The sequence below is a fragment of the Ammospiza caudacuta genome, chromosome 1 (assembly GCF_027887145.1).
Source record: "Ammospiza caudacuta isolate bAmmCau1 chromosome 1, bAmmCau1.pri, whole genome shotgun sequence".
Taxonomy (NCBI): domain Eukaryota; kingdom Metazoa; phylum Chordata; class Aves; order Passeriformes; family Passerellidae; genus Ammospiza; species Ammospiza caudacuta.
Window position 1 is genome coordinate 154,754,976 of NC_080593.1, and position 17,479 is coordinate 154,772,454.

Genomic DNA, 17,479 nt, shown 5'->3' on the forward strand with positions numbered 1-17,479 from the left:
GGTGTGGAATGTTTTCCATCTCACATCTCTGCAGTGTCATGCGTTTCTTTTGAGTCCGTGCCCGTCTGACCTTGTCAGCAGCTTTTAAATACAGCTATTAGAGACCAAGGGCTGTTGATGATGATGTTTTTTTTGGAGGGCTGTGGACGTGACCAGATCTTTGGACAGTGGGGTGTCAACAGTGATGTCACCCAATATCCCTGGTGTGCTGTGGTTTTTGGGTGTCTTGTTGAGAGCATCCTCATTCCTCCACAGCCACGTCAGGCTCATCTGGGCTTTGCAGCTCTTCTGGGGATGATGGGTGTCCCCTTCCATCCCATTCTCTCCCTCCCTGTTCCATTGCCAACATTGTAAACCTGTCTATATGCCAGGCCTTTCCTGCTGGATATGGGAGACCAATCCCTGTGACACTTCCCCTCCTGTCCAATGTCTTCTTGTGTTTGTTCATCCTGTAGCTCTCGTCTGAAGTGGGCCCAGCAAGTTCACACTGTGGGGTCCTGTTACGGTGCTCTGAGTGAAACACAGAAAGGAAAACTGGTGAAAGATAAGAAGAAGGCCTGAGGAGCCCTTCAAGGAACTGCAGACATTCAGTTTTCAGAAAAAGAAGATTGACTTTGTGACTCTCTGGAGGTACCTGAACGGAAATTTTGACATCAGTTTTGTGTGGCATAGACTTGCGAGTGGTGACGTAGGGAATGTTTTCCTTCTCAAAATCCTTCAGTGTCATGCCATGCTCTTGAGGCTGTGTCCCTCTGAACTTGGCGACAGCTTTTAAGTGAGAGTTGGTATTTGGGAGGATTTGCTTGGGAGACGTGTCAGAGAAACAAAAATATACAACAAAAACCCAAGGAATTATATGGGCGTCATCAGTGAGGTAATTTTATGGCACTTTTGTGCTTTAGTTTATGTCTGTGCTGTGAATATGGGCCCCATTCCACTGCAGCCATGTCAGGCTGGTCTGGCCTTTGCACCTGTGCAGTGCATGAGGAGCTGCCCCTTCCATCACAGTCATTCCTCCTTTAAAATGTGAGTATTTGAAACCAAAGGCTGTTGTTGATGGTCTGTGTCCAAAAGGGTTGAAGACGTGACCAAAGTTTGCAGAGGTGGAATGTCATCAGTGAGATGAGCCTGTAGAACTCATGATTTGGGTTTTTGTGTGTGTTGTAAAGAGGGGCCCCAAACTATCCCAGGTGTATCAGGCTGGTCTGGGTTTTGCATCTGTGCCAGGTGTGAGTGCCTGGACTTTTCATTTCATGACAGCAGTGGGAGAGTTGCACCTTCAGCAAGCTGGCAGATATTGGTGTGTCTGAGGCCACACTTGGCTGTTCCACCACTCAGAAGGACCTCAAAACTAAGGGTTAATAAAATCCCCCCTAGTTCAAGCAAAAGAAATGACAAGTTGTGCATCTGGGCAGGAATTGCACTTCACTCTGTATAATGGTTTGGACAGAGAGTCTGTAAAGTGGCTTTTGTGAGCAGGACCCTGTGGTGCTGGTGGAGAACAGAGACCAGAAAGTTGCAGTGGGGAATTACTTCAGTGGGACATCACCTGTGTCCAAGGCAGATTTCTGAAATTGTTGCCATGAAATCGTGAGAGCTGACCCTGCCTCTCTTTAGAGTACTGGGGAGATCCTTTGAGGAGAGGTGTGGAAATTTCTGGCCTCCACAGGAGAAGAAGCACAAGTGGGTAATGAATGAAGAGAGGCTTAGGGCCAGCAGATATTGCAAGGGCTGGAGAATCTTTGCTAGAGGAGAGACTGCGAGAGCTGGGACTCTGAGGAGACAAGGCTGGGCAGGGGGTGTCGCCAGTGAGTGGGAGCCCAGCTGTTCTCAGCACTGCACACATGATTAGAGAGGGGTTATGTGTAGAAGAGAAAATAAAGTGAATACCATAGGCAAAGTAGGGAAGATATTTTCAGTGTGTGTGGATGGTCCCAGAGTGTAAGAGAGACCTCTTCTTGGAAGTCCAAAAGTGAATTTGCCATAATCCTGGAAATCCTGCTCCTCCTGGGCCTACTTCAGCAAGGGGGATTGGAGCAGGTGCTCTCCAGATTTTATGGCCAAGTGGATGCTCTTGTTATTCTGTTCACTGGGAGGACTCAGAGTGTGGCTAGGAAGAGAATTTTTCAAGTGTATGTTGGATTAGAGTGACTTTGACAGAGCAGTACCCAGGAGAGAATTGCTTTGTCCAAGCGTTTGGTAGATGAGGTGATGGCCTTGTGACATGTTCTGGAAGGTCTCTCCCTGTCCCCTGTTTCCCATGTCACTGTTGATTGTTACTGCTTGAGGACATATTTGCTAAGAAATGTTCTTTGCTCCCTTTCCATCCAACATAATGGTTGAGTGCTGGCATTGCACAGGATGAGGGTGTGAGACCACTGGAATTCAAAAAGAAGAGGAAGCAACTCTGGTTGTGATGCAAGAAAAATTTATTGAAGTGGAAGTATGCTTAGAAAGAAGAAGCTGAGGAGTCAGGTGTGAGGTGCAAGTAGAGAGACCATCAGCTGAGGTGCTTTGATTGCAGGAGCTGCTGGCAGAGGCCAGAGCTGGTGGTGTCAGGGGTGGTGCTGAGGGCCCTTAGCAGATGGAGCCATAGCCCCTTCTGCCATAGCAGCCCAGGCCTCCCAGGCCGTAGCCAAGGCCAAAGCCACCAAATCCGCCAGAGATGGGCTGTCCCTGGGCATTGAGCTCAGTGCCCAGAGCAGCGGAGGAGGTGGATCCGACGGCGGTGTTCTGGGGGAAGGAGGTCATGATGGGTCCTGGCAGGGTGACCATCACAGGGGAAGGGTTGATGATGACGTGGGAATCCTGGCATTGCAGGGCACAGGGCTCGTTGCAGCTGTTGGCCAGCGGGGTGGGTCCGCAGGGACTGCAGAGGCTGTTGCAGGCCATGGGTGTGGTGTAGAGGGTGCCTGGAAGAGAAGGGATAAAGTTAGACCAGGTTTGGGGGTGTGAGGGGCAATGATGCAGGATGGTGAGGGAGTGTGGAGGCTGTAGTGGGTCTGTGGGGAGGTGTGAGGGCTGCTGAGGCTGGGGCTGAGCGTGATGGAAAGAGGGGATCGGGGTCCACGATCAGGAGGGTCAGCGGTTTGAGTCTCACCTGGTAATCTTCAGGTGCGGGAGGAGAAGGCTTCTGGTGAAGTGTGTGAGTGAGAGACGCTCTGGGCTGGTTTTTATGCTGGTTCTGGAGGGGTGGGACAGCCTTGTCCCATGGCCTTGGGGCATTTTGCAGGCAGCAGCACTTTGCTGACCCAGCCTGGTGAGTCTTGAGGTGAGGAATGTTTCCCTTCCCACATATCTGCAATTCCATGTCCAGTTCTTGAGTCCATGTCCATCTCATCTTGGCGTGACTACTTAAATGTGAGTAATAAAGGCAAAAGTTTGGTGATGATGTTGTTTTTCAGGGAGGGCTAAAAACATGACCAAAGCTTTTTACAGTGAGGTGTCATCCATGAAGTCGCTCAACAATGCTGGAGTACTGTTGTTTCTGGCTGTCTTGTGAAGACAGGCCCCATTCCTTCCCATCTCTGTTAGGATGGTCTTGGATTTGCTTGTGTACTCAGGGTAATAGATCTGGACCTTTCATCCTGTTCTCTCCCTCCCTACTTTGGTCCATGTCTGCAGGCCTGTCTCCACGCCTTGCCTGTTTTCTTGGACATGGCAAAGTGCTCCCTGTGATTTAGGGATGCCTCCCATGTTCCCCAAAGCCTTGTGTTGGTTCATCCATAGCTCTCATCTTACCTAGCCCAGGAATGTCTCATTGTGGGGTTACAGAGCTGGGCTCTTACACAAGAGTAGGGAAAATGGTGAAGGATAAGAACAAGACAAATGAGGAGCAGGTGAGGGAACTGGGGATGTTCAATTTTCAGAAAAAAGTTGATCTTGGTGTCCTCTGGAGTAACCTGGATAGAAATAATTTGACATTAGTCTTGTCTTTCTTTTATCCAAACATAGGAGAAGAGGGAGTGGAGTCAAGTTGCCCCAGGGGAGGTTGAGTTTGGCATTATGAAAAATTCCTTCACAAGAAGAGGTTTCAAGACCTGTTCATGACTGCCCAGGACAGTGGTGTAGTCACCTTTGCTGGAGGAATTGAGAAGCCATGGACATTTGTACTTCACGGATGTTCCATGGTGGCCTTAGAAGTGATGTCGGAATGGTTGCACTTGATGACATTTTATATTTATGTGTTATAGGCATAAAATATTTCTGAGATTGGTGGCATTCACAGATTTGGTTTACATTTGGACTGAATGTTAAGCGGCCTTTCCAGCTGAAATGGATTCCATGGGTTTTGGGGGCAGCTGTGCAAGGGAGGAGAGAGTAGGAGTAGATGCAGGTGAGGTGTAAGCCAGGCCTTTTGGGTCTTGAGTTGTGGCAAGTGCTGATGGATAAGACCAGTTCTCTTGGAGGATTTCTCTTCAGATAATAGTGCTTGGCTGAGCTGTGTGTCTGCCCTGTGCCAGAGACTCAGCCTGGGCATGAGGAGAGAGCTGTGGCTGCTGTTGGACACAACCCTTTTGTGATGCTCTGGAAGCACCTTCCCATTCTACACTCCCAAATAATGTAAATAAGGCCAGGTTGCCTCAGAAAGCAGTGTGTGGCCTGGGAGTGACTGAGAGACTGGTCCCAGAGGCTGGGGATCAGTGGCATGAAGTCCAGATGGAGTCAAGTCTCAAGGGAAGAATGTTAAGAGTTGTATCCATTGAGGCCGACCCTGCTCAAGATCGTCAACAATGACAAGGGCAGTGGCATGGTGAAAGAAGACGAGTGGAGGACCAGCAAGATCCTGAAAGGGCTGGGGAAGATTTCCTAGAGGAGAGGTGAGAGAGCTGGGATTCCCAGGAGACAAGGATGGATGGGGGTGTTATGAGTGTGTGTAAATATCTGATGGCAGGGAATGAGATCTAGGGTGCACAGCTGTTCTCACCAGTGAAGGAGAAGAGGGAAGGGCACAAATGAAAATGGATGCAATTCTATGGGCAAAGAAGGAAACAATGTTTCATTGTGAGAGCGCTCAGAAAGTGGAAGAGGTGATGGGGTCTGTCCTGGGAGATCCAGAACTGCTCTGTCCATTGTGCTGGAAATCAGTCTCTTGCTGACTCTGCTTGTTCAGTGAAGTGGAAGCAGTTGCACTCTAGAGTTTGTGCCCAAGTGAATGATGTTATTTCTTTTTTTTTTTTTTTTTTTTTTTTTTTTGGTGAGGCTTCAAGAGTCTTTCTGGGAAGAGATTTTATGCCCTGGAGAGGGTTGGGTCAAATGCTTTTGTGTATCAGGGAGTGGGCTTGTGCCATGTTTTAGGAGGTGTCCCCTCCAGTCCCTGTTTCCCATAACAGTCTTGGTGGTTCTTTCTGGTGCGGTATTTCCTAGGAAAGGTTTTCTTCCCCTTTTCCATTCACTCCAATGGTGCATGAGGATGTGAGGGCTTTGGAATTCAAAAAGAAGCAGAGTTGTCTCAGCTTTGATTGCAAGAGAACTTTATTGAGGCAAAAGATTGAAAAGACAAAAGAAACAAGTGGAAGCAATCATGTGAGCTAGAAGTAGGACAACCATCAGCTGAGGGGCTTTGCCCTCAGGAGCAGTTACCAGAGATCAAATTTCCCATGTCAGGGTAGGTGCTGAGGGCCCTTAGCAGATGTAGCCATAGCCCCTTCTGCCAGAGCAGCCCAGGCCTCCCAGGCCGTAGCCAAGGCCAAAGCCACCAAATCCGCCAGAGATGGGCTGTCCCTGGGCATTGAGCTCAGTGCCCAGAGCAGCGGAGGAGGTGGATCCGACGGCGGTGTTCTGGGGGAAGGAGGTCATGATGGGTCCTGGCAGGGTGACCAGCACAGGGGAAGGGTTGATGATGACGTGGGAATCCTGGCATTGCAGGGCACAGGGCTCGTTGCAGCTGTTGGCCAGCGGGGTGGGTCCACAGGGACTGCAGCGGTTGTAGCAGGCCATGGGTGTGGTGTGGAGGGTGCCTGGAAGAGAGAGGATGAGGCAAAACAGGGCTGTGAGGGTGCAAGGGGCAGAATGTCAGAAGAGTGGGGGAGTGTGGAGGCTGTAGTGGGGCTGTGGGGCGGTAGGAGGGCTGCTGGGGCTGGAACTGAGCATGCTGGAAGAGAGGGTCCAGGGGTGCAGGAGCAGGAGGATGAGGGCTTTGAGGCTCACCTGGTTGTCAGCACCAGAGAAGATGGTGTCAAGAGATGTGCGTGAGGGAGAGAGGCACTGGGCTGCTTTTATGCTGGTCCTGGAGGGGCAGGACAGCGTTGTCCCCAGACCCTGAGGCATTTTGTTGGCTGCGGCTCTTGCCTGTCACAGCATGGTGAGTCATGATATGGGATGTGATTTCCTTCCCACAACTCTACAGTGTCATGTCCTACTCTTGAGACCATGTCCATATGATCTTGGCAGCAGCTTTAAATTGTGGGTTGTTATTTGGGAGCATTGGCATGGAAGTTGTGTGTCAGAGAAACCAAAATATACATCAAACCCCTATGAAAAATATGAGTGTCATCAGTAAGGTCATTTTGTGGCAGTTGTGTGGTTTAGTTTGTGGGTGTACTGAGAAGAGGGGCTCCATTTTCTGTCAGACTGGTGTGGCCTTTGCAGCCCAACTGTGCACGAAGGGGGTGCCCCTTCCATTGTGGTCATTCATCCTTTAAAGTGTGAGTATTAGGGACCAGAGGCTGATGTTGGTGGCATTTGTCAAAGGGGACTGAAGAGATGAGTAATACTTTGAAGAGCTGGGGCGTCATGCATGAAGTCAACCTGTGGAAGTCCTGATTTTGGGTTTTTGTGTTTGTTGTGAAGAGGGGCCCCAAACTCTCAGAGGTTGGTCGGCCTGGTCTGGGCTTTGCCTCTGTTTTGCTGTGTGCACCTGGACTCTTCCATTGCATTCCCTTCTTCCTCTCCTTGCCCTGATCTCTCCAAGCCTTTCTATATGCCTGCCTTCTCATGTGGGTTATCAGAAAGTGATTTCTGTGATTTAAGGAGACCTCTCATGCTCATTGGACTTTTGTGTTGGCTCATCCATAGCGCTCATCGTACCTGGGCCCAGGACGTTCCCACTGTGGGGTCACAGATCTGGGCTCTTACACATGGAAAGGAAAACTGGTGAAGGATATGGAGAACAAGACACATGAGGAGCAGGTGCAGGAACTGGGGATGTTCAGTTGGAGGGGCTGGGCTCAGAGGTTGTTAATCAGTGGCTCAAAGTCCAGATGGAGTAAAATGTCAAGGGAAGGAGATCAAGTGTGGTATCCATGCGTCCAACCCTGTCCAACCTCTACAAGAAAGATGTGGGCTGAGGGTCTGTTGTCCCCTCAGCAAGTTGGCAGCTGAATGGAGTGGCTGAGGCACCACTTGGTTGTGCCAGCGGTCAGAGGGAACTGGAGACTGAGGGTTAAAGGCATCTCCTGAAGTTCTGGAGGGGAAAATGTTAAGTTCTGCATCTGGGCACGAATGGCAATGGGTCCCAGGTCATGCTGGGGGTTGATTGGGTGGGCAGGAGCTCTGCAGAGTAGGATCTTGTGGTCCTGGAGGAGAACAAAGTTACCAGAAGGTCTCAATCAAGCCTCACTTCAAAAGCTGTCACCAGTGTTTAAGATAGGTTTCAGAAAATGGTTGGAAGAAGTCCATAGGATCAGTGAAGCAAGTCCAGTTCAGGGCCAGAATATTTCTAAAGGGACTGGAAGATCTTTCATGGAGGAGAGGCTGAGAAAGCTGAGATTCCCAGAAAACAAGGATGGATGGGGGTGTTATCAGTGTGTACAAATTCCTGCTGGCATGGAAAGAAGTGAGGGATCCTGGCTGTTCTCAGCAGTGCCCAATTCCAGAACAGCGGCACAAGGGCAAAAGGGAAATGAGATGGAATTCTTTGGCAGAGAAAGAATTTTTCAAACTGAGGGTCGTCACAGTGGGGAAGAGGTGGTGGAGTCTCTGCTAGGTGATCCAAATCTGCACTGTCCATGCTGCTGGGAATCCTCCTCTTGCTGACTCTGCTTGAGATGGGGAATTGAAGCACTTACACTCCAGAGTTTGTGCCTAAGTGGATGTGAAAAGGTTTGAGATTCCTACTTGGAAGAGACTTCGTCAACTGTGTGCTGGCCTGGAGAGACTTAAGCAGAGTCAGTGATGAACTGGGGAACATTGATGTGTCTAAGCCTTTGGTGTAGAAAGTGATAGCTTTGGGTCCTGTTTTGGAAGGTCTTCCATCAACCAATTTTCTCGTACATGTCTTGTTGTTCCTCGTAGGGATATATTTCCTAACAAATGTGTTGTGCCATGTTCCATCTAGTCCCATGGCCCATTCATTTCTGGCGCTGTGCTGGGTAAGTCTTGGGGTCTCTAGCTGGTCAGAGTCACCCCGAGAAACATTAAAAAGTCTCTTTCAGCAGCCCGGCACTCAAAGGAGTCAGAGCTCTTTAGTTCTCGGTCTTAAGGTTCTTTATTGTATCTTATCTATAAAATATTTTCTCCTATCCAGATGAGGTCCACTCAGCAAGACAGTCCAAGGCACTCTGCCTCCCCCAGGGTGGTGTTATCCTTTTATACTAAAAACTATGTGTACAATATTTACAATTACTTTCTAATACCTATCATCCACGTTAGACAGTGAGCTTCTACTCTAAACCAGTCTACCAGTGCCAACATCACAGCAGAAAATGGAGGCCAAGAAGAAGAAGGAGAAAGGCTAGACACACCCTGATTCTTCCATCTTGCCTCCTGAACCCCCATTCTAAAAATACCAAAAGTCTATTTTTCGACTCTGTGATAAATTCACTATACTACTTAAAATTTTGTGGCTTGCAATTCTTCATACAAGGTTGGTAATTGTTTTTTTCCAAGGGCTAAATCAAAGACACAGGCATCTTGGGCTCTGTGCCAAGGCCTCTGAGCCCTCTGACAGGGTCTCAAGTCCTCCAGGGCAACCAGAGGAATTTCCTGGGTCGCATAGGTAATCATGTGAGGCAGATTTCAAAAATGAAAGAAGGCATGTAAGGCTTTGATCCAGCAGAAATTTATTGAGGCAAAAGAATGGTGAGGGAAGTTGAAGAAATTGAGGAGAGCTGGTCTGATGTGCAAGGCTGGCTCCCACCAGCCAAAGTGCTTTAGTTGCAGGAGCTGTTGGCAGAGCCCAGAGCTGGTGGTGTCAGGGGTGGTGCTGAGGGCCCTTAGCAGATGGAGCCATAGCCCCTTCTGCCATAGCAGCCCAGGCCTCCCAGGCCGTAGCCAAGGCCAAAGCCACCAAATCCACCAGAGATGGGCTGTCCCTGCACACTGAGCTCAGTGCCCAGAGCAGTGGAGGAGGTGGATCCGACAGCGGTGTTCTGGGGGAAGGAGGTCATGATGGGTCCTGGCAGGGTGACCAGCACAGGGGAAGGGTCGATGATGACGCGGGAATCCTGGCATTGCAGGGCACAGGGCTCGTTGCAGCTGTTGGCCAGCGGGGTGGGTCCGCAGGGACTGCAGCGGTTGTAGCAGGCCATGGGTGTGGTGTGGAGGGTGCCTGGAAGAGAGAGGATAATGTTAGACAGGGTTGTGGGCATGCGAGGGGCAGTGATGTAGAAGAGTGAGGGAGTGTGGAGGCTGTAGTGGGACTGTGGGGAGGCATGAGGGCTGCTGAGGCTGGGGCACAGCTTGCTGGAAGATAAGGGCCACGGATGCAGGAGGAGGAGGGTCAGGGCTTGAGACACACCTGGTTGTCAGCAGGAGCAGGCGGAGAAGCTATGAGGAGAAGTGTGTGAGGGAGAGAGGCTCCGGGCCAGCTTTTATGCTGGGTCTGGAGCGGTGGGATAGCCTTGTCCCATGGCCTTGGGGCATTTTGCAGGCCTGGTGAGTGCTGAGGTGAGGAGTATTTTGCTCCCCACAACTCTGCAGTGTCACGTTCTGCCCTTGAGGCCATGACATTGGCGGCAGCTTTTAAATTCAAGTATTAATGACTAAAGGCTGTAGTTGATGTTGTTTCTTTGGGAGGGCTGAATATATGACCAAAGCTTTGGAGAGGTGGGATGTCATCATCATGGCAGTGGTGTGCTGTGGTTTTGTGGGTGTGTGGGGAAGAGGGGCTTCATTCCACCACAGTCACGTCAGGCTTGTTTGGGCTTTGCAGCTCTTCTGGGGGTGACAGTGGACCGGTCCCCTTCCATCACATTTTCTGTCACCCTACCGTGTTGCAAAATTCCTAAAGCCCCTATATTTCAGGCCTTTTCCCCTAGTCATGGGAAAGCAATTCCTGTGATTTACAGATGCCTTCCCCACACCCCAAGGTCTTGTGCTGGTCCACCCATAGCTGGTGAAAGATAAGGGGAAGGACTTGTGTGAGGAGCAACTGATGTAGCTGCAGACATTCACTTTTCAGAAAAAGTGTGTTGACCTTGTTACTCTCTATAGGTACCTGAATGGAAATCATAATATCAGTTTTGTCTGACACAGCCTTGCAGGTCTTCATGTGGGGAATGTTTTCCTGCCCACAACTCTGCAGTGTCTTGTCCTTCTCTTGAGGAAGGGTTTGTCTGACCTTGGTGTCAGCTTTTAAATAAGACTTGGTACTTGGGAGGATTTGTTTGGAAGATGTGTGTCAGAAAAATCAGAATATACAACAAAAGCCCAAGGAATAATATGGGTGTCATCAGTGAGGTCATTCTGTGGTACTTATGTGGTTTATTTTGTGGAGTGTGTTGTGAAGAGGGGCCCCATTGCACCACAGCTATGTCAGGCTGGTGTGGCCTTTGCAGCTGTGCTGTGCATGAGGACCTGCCCCTTCCATCACAGTCATTCCTCCTTTAAAATGTGGCTATTTTAGACCCAAGACTGGTGTTGATGGTGTGCATTAAAGCGGACTGAAGGTGTGACCAAGATTTGCAGAGGTGTGGTGTCATCAGTGAGGTCAGCCTGTAGAACTCATGGTTTTGGCTTTGTGGGTGTGTTGTGGAGAGGGGCCCCAAAGTATTCCAGGTCAGAGGGGATGGTCTGGGTTTTGCATCTGTGCCAGGTGTGAGTGCCTGGACTGTTGCATTCTGTGTCAGCAGTTGCAGAGTTTCCCCTTCAGTGAGCTGGCAGGTGATGGAGTGGCTGAGGCCTCACTTGGCTGTTCCACCATTCAGAAGGTCCTCAAGACTAAGGATTAAAGGAATCTCCCAAGGTTCAAACAAGGGAAATGAGAAGTTCGGCATCTGGACAGGACTTGCCCCTGGGTCATGCTGTGGGCAGGGAGTCTGAAAAGTGACTTTTCTGAACAGGACCCAGTGGTGCTGATGGAGAAAAGAATGAGCAGCTGGTTGTGGTGGGGAATTACTTCAGTGGAGCATCACCTGTGCCCTGGACAGATTTGTGGAAATTGTTGCCATGAAGTCAGGAGAGGTGGCCCTTCCTCTCTTTAGAGCATTGGTGAGAGCCGGTGTGTGGTGATGTGGACAGTTCTGGCTTCCATAGGTGAAGAAGCACAAGGGGGTAGTGGACAAAGAGCTGTTGAGGGCCACCAGATAATTAAGGGCCTGGTGGCTCCTTGTTAGAAGAGAGACAGAGAGAACTAGGACTCTGAGGAGACAAGGATGGGCAGGGATGTGTCACCAGTGTCTGAGAGCCATGCTGTTCTCAGGTGTGCACACTTGAAGGAATAGAAGGCACATGCATATTTGAATATAAAGTGAATTCCATGGGCAAAGGAAGCAAGAATTTTTCAGTGCGTGTCGATGGCCTCAGAGTAAGAGGCAATGGGGTCCCTCTTCTTGAAGGTCCAAAACTAATCTGGCCACTGTCCTGGAAGTCCTGTCCCTGCTGGACCTGCTTGAGCAGAGAGGATGGAAGCACTTTGACTCTGGAATTGCTGCCTAAGCGCATGATGTTATTCCTCTGTTCATGGGGTGGAAACAAGAGTGCTTCCAAAGATAATTTCTCAAGTGTATGCTGGCATAGATTGAATTTGGCAGAGCAGTGCCCAGGAGGGGATTATTGAGTCAAGGCTTTTGGAAGAGGAGGTGATGGCCTTGTGTCATGTTCAGGAAGGTCTCCCCTCTCCCTTGTTTCCCATGTCAGCATTGGTTGTTTTTGGTGGGGACATATTTGCTAAGAAATGTTCTTTGCTCCCTTTCAATCTCACATAATGGTTGAGTGCTGGTATTTCACAGGGTGAGGATGTGACATATTTGGAATTCAAAAAGAACAGAAAGCAACTCAGGTTGTGGTGCAAGAAAACTTTATTGAAATGAAATAATACTGAGAAAGAAGAAGCTGAAGGAATAATGTGTGAGATGCAAGTAGAGAGACCATCAGCCGTGGTTCTTTGCTTGCAGGAGCTGTTGGCAGAGGCCAGAGCTGGTGGTGTCAGGGGTGGTGCTGAGGGCCCTTAGCAGATGGAGCCATAGCCCCTTCTGCCAGAGCAGCCCAGGCCTCCCAGGCCGTAGCCAAGGCCAAAGCCAAATCCGCCAGAGATGGGCTGTCCCTGGGCATTGAGCTCAGTGCCCAGAGCAGCGGAGGAGGTGGATCCGACGGCGGTGTTCTGGGGGAAGGAGGTCATGATGGGTCCTGGCAGGGTGACCAGCACAGGGGAAGGGTCGATGATGACGCGGGAATCCTGGCATTGCAGGGCACAGGGCTCGTTGCAGCTGTTGGCCAGCGGGGTGGGTCCGCAGGGACTGCAGCGGTTGTAGCAGGCCATGGGTGTGGTGTGGAGGGTGCCTGGAAAGAGAGAGGGTGAGGAAGGCTAGAGGAGTGGGGATGTAAAGAGTGAAGTGTCAGCAGGTTGGGGAGTGTGTGGAGGCTGTTGTGTGGCTGTGAGGAGGCGTGAGGGCTGCTGAGGCTGGGGCTGCGTGTGCTGGAAGAGAAGGGCCAGGGGTGTATGAACAGGAGGGCTGGGGCTTGAGTCTCACCTGGTTGTCTACAGGAGCAGGAGAAGAATGCTTGAGGAGGAGTGTGTGAGTGAGAGAGGCTCTGGGCTGGCTTTTATGCTGGTTCTGGAGGGGCGGGACAGCCTTGTCCCATGGCCTTGGGGCATTTTGCAGTCCTGGTGAGTGCTGAGGTGAGGAGTATTTTGCTCCCCACAACTCTGCAGTGTCACGTCCTGCTTTTGAAAACATGATCTTGGCAGCAGCTTTTAAATGCAGGTATTAGAGACCAAAGGCTGCTGTTAATTTTGTTTCTCTGGGAGGGCTGAATACATGACCAAAGCTTTGGAGAGGTGGGATGTCATCATCATGGCAGTGATGTGCTGTGGTTTTGTGGCTGTGTGGTGAAGACGGGCTTCATTCCCCCACAGCCACATCAGGCTGGTTTGGGCTTTGCAACTCTTCTTGAGGTGCCAGGTGACAGGCCCCTTCCATCACATTTTCTGTCTCCTGACCATATTGCAAAATTCCTAAATAGCCCTATAGTTCAGGCCTTTCCCACTAAAGATGGGAAGCCATTCCTCTTATTCAGAGATGCCTCCCCTGCAACGCAAGGTCTTGTGCTGGTCCATCCATAGCTGGTGAAGGATAAGGGGAAGAACTTGTGTGAGGGGCAACTGATGTCGCTATAGACAGTCACTTTTCAGAAAAAGTGTGTTGACCTTGTTACTCTCTAGAGGTACCTGAATTGAAGTCATAATACCAGTTTTGTCTGACACAGCCTTGCAAGTTATCATGTGGGGAGTGTTATCCTCCCCACAACTCTGTAGTGTCCTGTCCTTCTCTTGAGGAAGTGTCCATCTGACAATGGTGTCAGCTTTTAAATAAGACTTGGTACTTGGGAGGATTTGTTTGGAAGATGTGTGTCAGAAACCCCAAAATATACAAGAAAAGCCTAAGGAAAATATAGGTGTCATCATTGAGGTCATTCTGTGGCCCTCGTGTGGTTTAGTTTGTGGGTGTGTTGTGCAGAGGGGCCCGGTTCCACTGCAGCCATGTCAGGCTGGTGTGGCCTTTGCACTGTGCTGTGCATGAGGAGCTGCCCCTTCCATTGTGGTCATTCCTCCTTTAAAGTGAGAGTATTTGACACCAAAGTCGGGTTTTGACAGTGTGTGTCAAAGGGGACTGAAGGTGTGACCAAGATTTGCAGAGGTGGGGTGTCATCAGTGAGGTCAGCCTGTGGAACTCATGGTTTTGGGTGTGTGGGTGTGTTGTGGGTGAGGAGGGGCTCCAAGGTATCCCAGGTGTGTCAGGCAGGTCTGGGCTTTGCATCTGTGCCAGGTGTGAGGGCCTGGACTCTTCCATTCCTTGTCAGCAGTTGGAGATGTGCCCCTTCAGAGAGCTGTCAGATGTTGGGGTGTCTGTGACCCCACTTGGCTATTCAACCATTCAGAAGGACCTCAAGATTAAGGTTTGAAGAGAACCTCCCAAATTTCAAACAAGAGAAATGTGAAGATGTGCATCTGGACAGGAATAGCATTTGCCTCTGTCTCATGCTGTAGGCTGAGAGTCTGAAAAGTGGCTTTTGTGAGCAGGACCCTGTGGTGCTGATCAAGAACAGAGGCCAGAAGGTTGAAGTGGGGCATTACTTCAGTGGGGCATCACCTGTGTCCAAGGCAGACTTCAGGAAATTGTTACCATGAAGTTGTGAGAGGTGGGCCATCCTCTCTTTAAAGCACTGGAAAGATCCTGTGAGGAGTGGTGTTGACAGTTCTGACTTATACAGGAGAAGAAGCACAAGTGGGTAGTGAAAGAAGAGAGATTGAGGGCCAACATATATTGTACAGGCTGGAGAATCTTTGCTAGAAGAGAGATGGAGAGAGCTGGAACTCTCAGGAGACAAGGCTGTGCAGGGAGGTGTCATCAGTGTCTGGGAGCCCAGCTGTTCTCAGCACTGCACACATGAAAGAAAAAGGGCACATGCACAACTGAAGTTAGATGGAATTCCATGGGCAAAGGAAGCAGGAATTATTCAGTGTGTGTGTATGGTCCCTGAGTGTAAGAGACAAGAGGGTCCCTCTTCTTGGAGGTCCAACACTGAACTGGCCACATTCCTGGAAATCCTGCTCCTGCTGGGCCTGCTTGAGTAATGGGGATGAAGAATTTTCACTCTAGACTTCCTGCCCAAGTGCATGATGTTATTCCTCTGTTCATGGGGAGGACTCAAGAGTGTTGCTGGGAAGAGAATTTTTCAAGTGTATGCTGGCATAGAGTATCTTTGACAGAGCAGTGCCCAGGAGATAATTGCTGTGTCAAAGCCTTTGGTAGATGATGTGATGGCCTTGTGTCATGTTCTGGAAGGTCTACCCTCTCCCCTCTCCCCGGTCAGCGTTGATTGTTGGGGACATGTTTGCTCGTTGATTGTTGGGGACATTTGCTAAGAAATGTTCTTTGCTCCCTTTCCATCCAACACATTTGTTGAGTACTGGCATTGCACAGGGTAAGGGTGTGAGATTTTGGAATTCAAAAAGAACAGGAAGCAACTCAGGTTGTGATGCAAGAAAAATTTATTGAATTCAAATAAGGATTAGAAGGAAGAAGCTGAAGGAATCAGGTGTGAGGTACAAGTAGAGAGACCATCAGCCGAGGTGCTTTGATTGCAGGAGCTGTTGGCAGAGGCCAGAGCTGGTGGTGTCAGGAGTGATGCTGAGGGCCCTTAGCAGATGGAGCCATAGCCCCTTCTGCCATAGCAGCCCAGGCCTCCCAGGCCGTAGCCAAGGCCAAAGCCAAATCCGCCAGAGATGGGCTGTCCCTGGGCATTGAGCTCAGTGCCCAGAGCAGCGGAGGAGGTGGATCCGACGGCGGTGTTCTGGGGGAAGGAGGTCATGATGGGTCCTGGCAGGGTGACCAGCACAGGGGAAGGGTCGATGATGACGCGGGAATCCTGGCATTGCAGGGCACAGGGCTCGTTGCAGCTGTTGGCCAGCGGGGTGGGTCCGCAGGGACTGCAGCGGTTGTAGCAGGCCATGGGTGTGGTGTGGAGGGTGCCTGGAAAGAGAGAGGGTGAGGAAGGCTAGAGGAGTGGGGATGTAAAGAGTGAAGTGTCAGCAGGCTGGGGAGTGTGTGGAGGCTGTTGTGTGGCTGTGGGGAGGCGTGAGTGCTGCAGAGGCTGGGGCTGCGTGTGCTGGAAGAGAAGGGCCAGGGGTGTATGAGCAGGAGGGCTGGGGCTTGAGTCTCACCTGGTTGTCTACAGGAGCAGGAGGAGAAGGCTTGAGGAGAAGTGTGTGAGGGAGAGAGGCTCTGGGCTGGCTTTTATGCTGGTTCTGGAGGGGCGGGACAGCCTTGTCCCATGGCCTTGGGGCATTTTGCAGTCCTGGTGAGTGCTGAGGTGAGGAGTATTTTGCTCCCCAAAACTCTGCAGTGTCATGTCCTGCTCTTGAGGACATGACCTTGGTGGCAGCTTTTAAAGTCAAGTATATTTGACTAAAGGCTGTGGTTGACATTGTTTCTCTGGGAGGGCAGAAGACATGACCAAAGCTTTGGTGAGGTGGGATGTCATCATTGTGACCGTGGTGTGCTGTGGTTTTGTGGGTGTGGGATGACCTGGGGCCTCATTCCACCACAGCCACATCAGGCTGCATAGGGCTCTGCAGCTCTTCTGGGGGTGACAGCTCCCCTTGCATCACCCATCACATTTTCTGTCACCCTACCATATTGCAAAATTCCTAAACACCCCTATAGTTCAGGCCTTTCCTACTAAAGATGGGAAGCAATTCCTGTGATTTAGAGATGTCTCCCATATTCCCCAAAGTCTTTTGTTGGTCCATCCATAGCTGGTGAAGAATAAGGAGAAGACTTGTGAGGAGTAGTTCTGATGGAACTACTGACATTCACTTTTCAAAAGAAGGGTTGACCCTGTTAATCTCTACAGGTACCTGAATTGAAGTCATAATATCAGTTTTGTCTGATGCAGCCTTGCAAGTCGTCATGTGAGGAGTGTTACCCTCCCCACAACTCTGCAGTGCCATGTCCTTCTCTTGAGGAAGTGTCAATCTGACCTTTGTGTCAGCTTTTAAATGAGAGTTGGTATTTAGGTAGATTTGTTTGGAAGATGTGTGTCAGAAAAACCAAAATATGCCACAAAAGCCTAAGAAAAATATGGCTGTCATCAATGAAATTATTCTGTCATCAATGAGGTCATTCTGTGGTTATTGTGTGGTTTAGTTTGTGGTTCTATTGAGAAGAGGGGCCCCATTCCACCACAGCCACATCAGGCTGGCGTGGTCTTTGCAGCTGAGCTGTGCATGAGGAGCTGCCCCTTCCATCATGGTCATTCCTCCTTTAAAGTGTGAGTATTTCAAACCAAAGGCTGGTGTTGATGGTGTGTGTCAAAGGGGACTGAAGTTGTGATGAAGATTTGGAGAGGTGGAATGTCATCAGTGATGTCAGCATGTGGAACTCATGGTTTTGAGTTTTTCTGTGTGTTGTGAAGAGGGGCCCCAAGGTATCCCAGGTGTGTCAGACTGGTCTGGGTTTTGCATCTGTGCCAGGTGTGAGTGCCTGGACTTTTCCATTCCTTGTCAGCAGTTGGAGAGTTTCCCCTTCAGTGAGCTGGCAGGTGATGGAGTGGCTGAGGCCCCACTTGGCTGCTCCACCGATCAGATGGACCTCAA

General features: G+C 50.2%; 5 protein-coding genes across 5 annotated transcripts; all 5 read right to left on the reverse strand.

The window, feature by feature from the left end:
* Positions 1–2,577: 2,577 nt before the first annotated feature.
* LOC131566970 (feather beta keratin-like) lies at positions 2,578–3,225 on the reverse strand. The gene is made up of 2 exons (XM_058818443.1): positions 3,102–3,225; positions 2,578–2,915 (listed from the first exon to the last, which is right to left on the reverse strand). The coding sequence occupies exons 1-2, from the start codon at positions 3,223–3,225 to the stop codon at positions 2,578–2,580; spliced, it is 462 nt and encodes a 153-aa protein (XP_058674426.1).
* A 2,400-nt stretch (positions 3,226–5,625) lies between these two features.
* Positions 5,626–6,313, reverse strand: LOC131560912 (feather beta keratin-like). Its single transcript, XM_058809958.1, has 2 exons — positions 6,181–6,313; positions 5,626–5,993 (listed from the first exon to the last, which is right to left on the reverse strand). The coding sequence occupies exons 1-2, from the start codon at positions 6,311–6,313 to the stop codon at positions 5,626–5,628; spliced, it is 501 nt and encodes a 166-aa protein (XP_058665941.1).
* Positions 6,314–9,155: 2,842 nt separating this feature from the next.
* Positions 9,156–9,470, reverse strand: LOC131567339 (feather beta keratin-like). The gene has a single exon (XM_058818918.1). The coding sequence runs from the start codon at positions 9,468–9,470 to the stop codon at positions 9,156–9,158; it is 315 nt and encodes a 104-aa protein (XP_058674901.1).
* A 2,858-nt stretch (positions 9,471–12,328) lies between these two features.
* On the reverse strand, positions 12,329–12,640 carry LOC131566758 (feather beta keratin-like). The gene has a single exon (XM_058818133.1). The coding sequence runs from the start codon at positions 12,638–12,640 to the stop codon at positions 12,329–12,331; it is 312 nt and encodes a 103-aa protein (XP_058674116.1).
* Positions 12,641–15,522: 2,882 nt separating this feature from the next.
* Positions 15,523–16,170, reverse strand: LOC131560990 (feather beta keratin-like). Its single transcript, XM_058810060.1, has 2 exons — positions 16,068–16,170; positions 15,523–15,860 (listed from the first exon to the last, which is right to left on the reverse strand). The coding sequence occupies exons 1-2, from the start codon at positions 16,168–16,170 to the stop codon at positions 15,523–15,525; spliced, it is 441 nt and encodes a 146-aa protein (XP_058666043.1).
* Between the last annotated feature and the right edge of the window lie 1,309 nt (positions 16,171–17,479).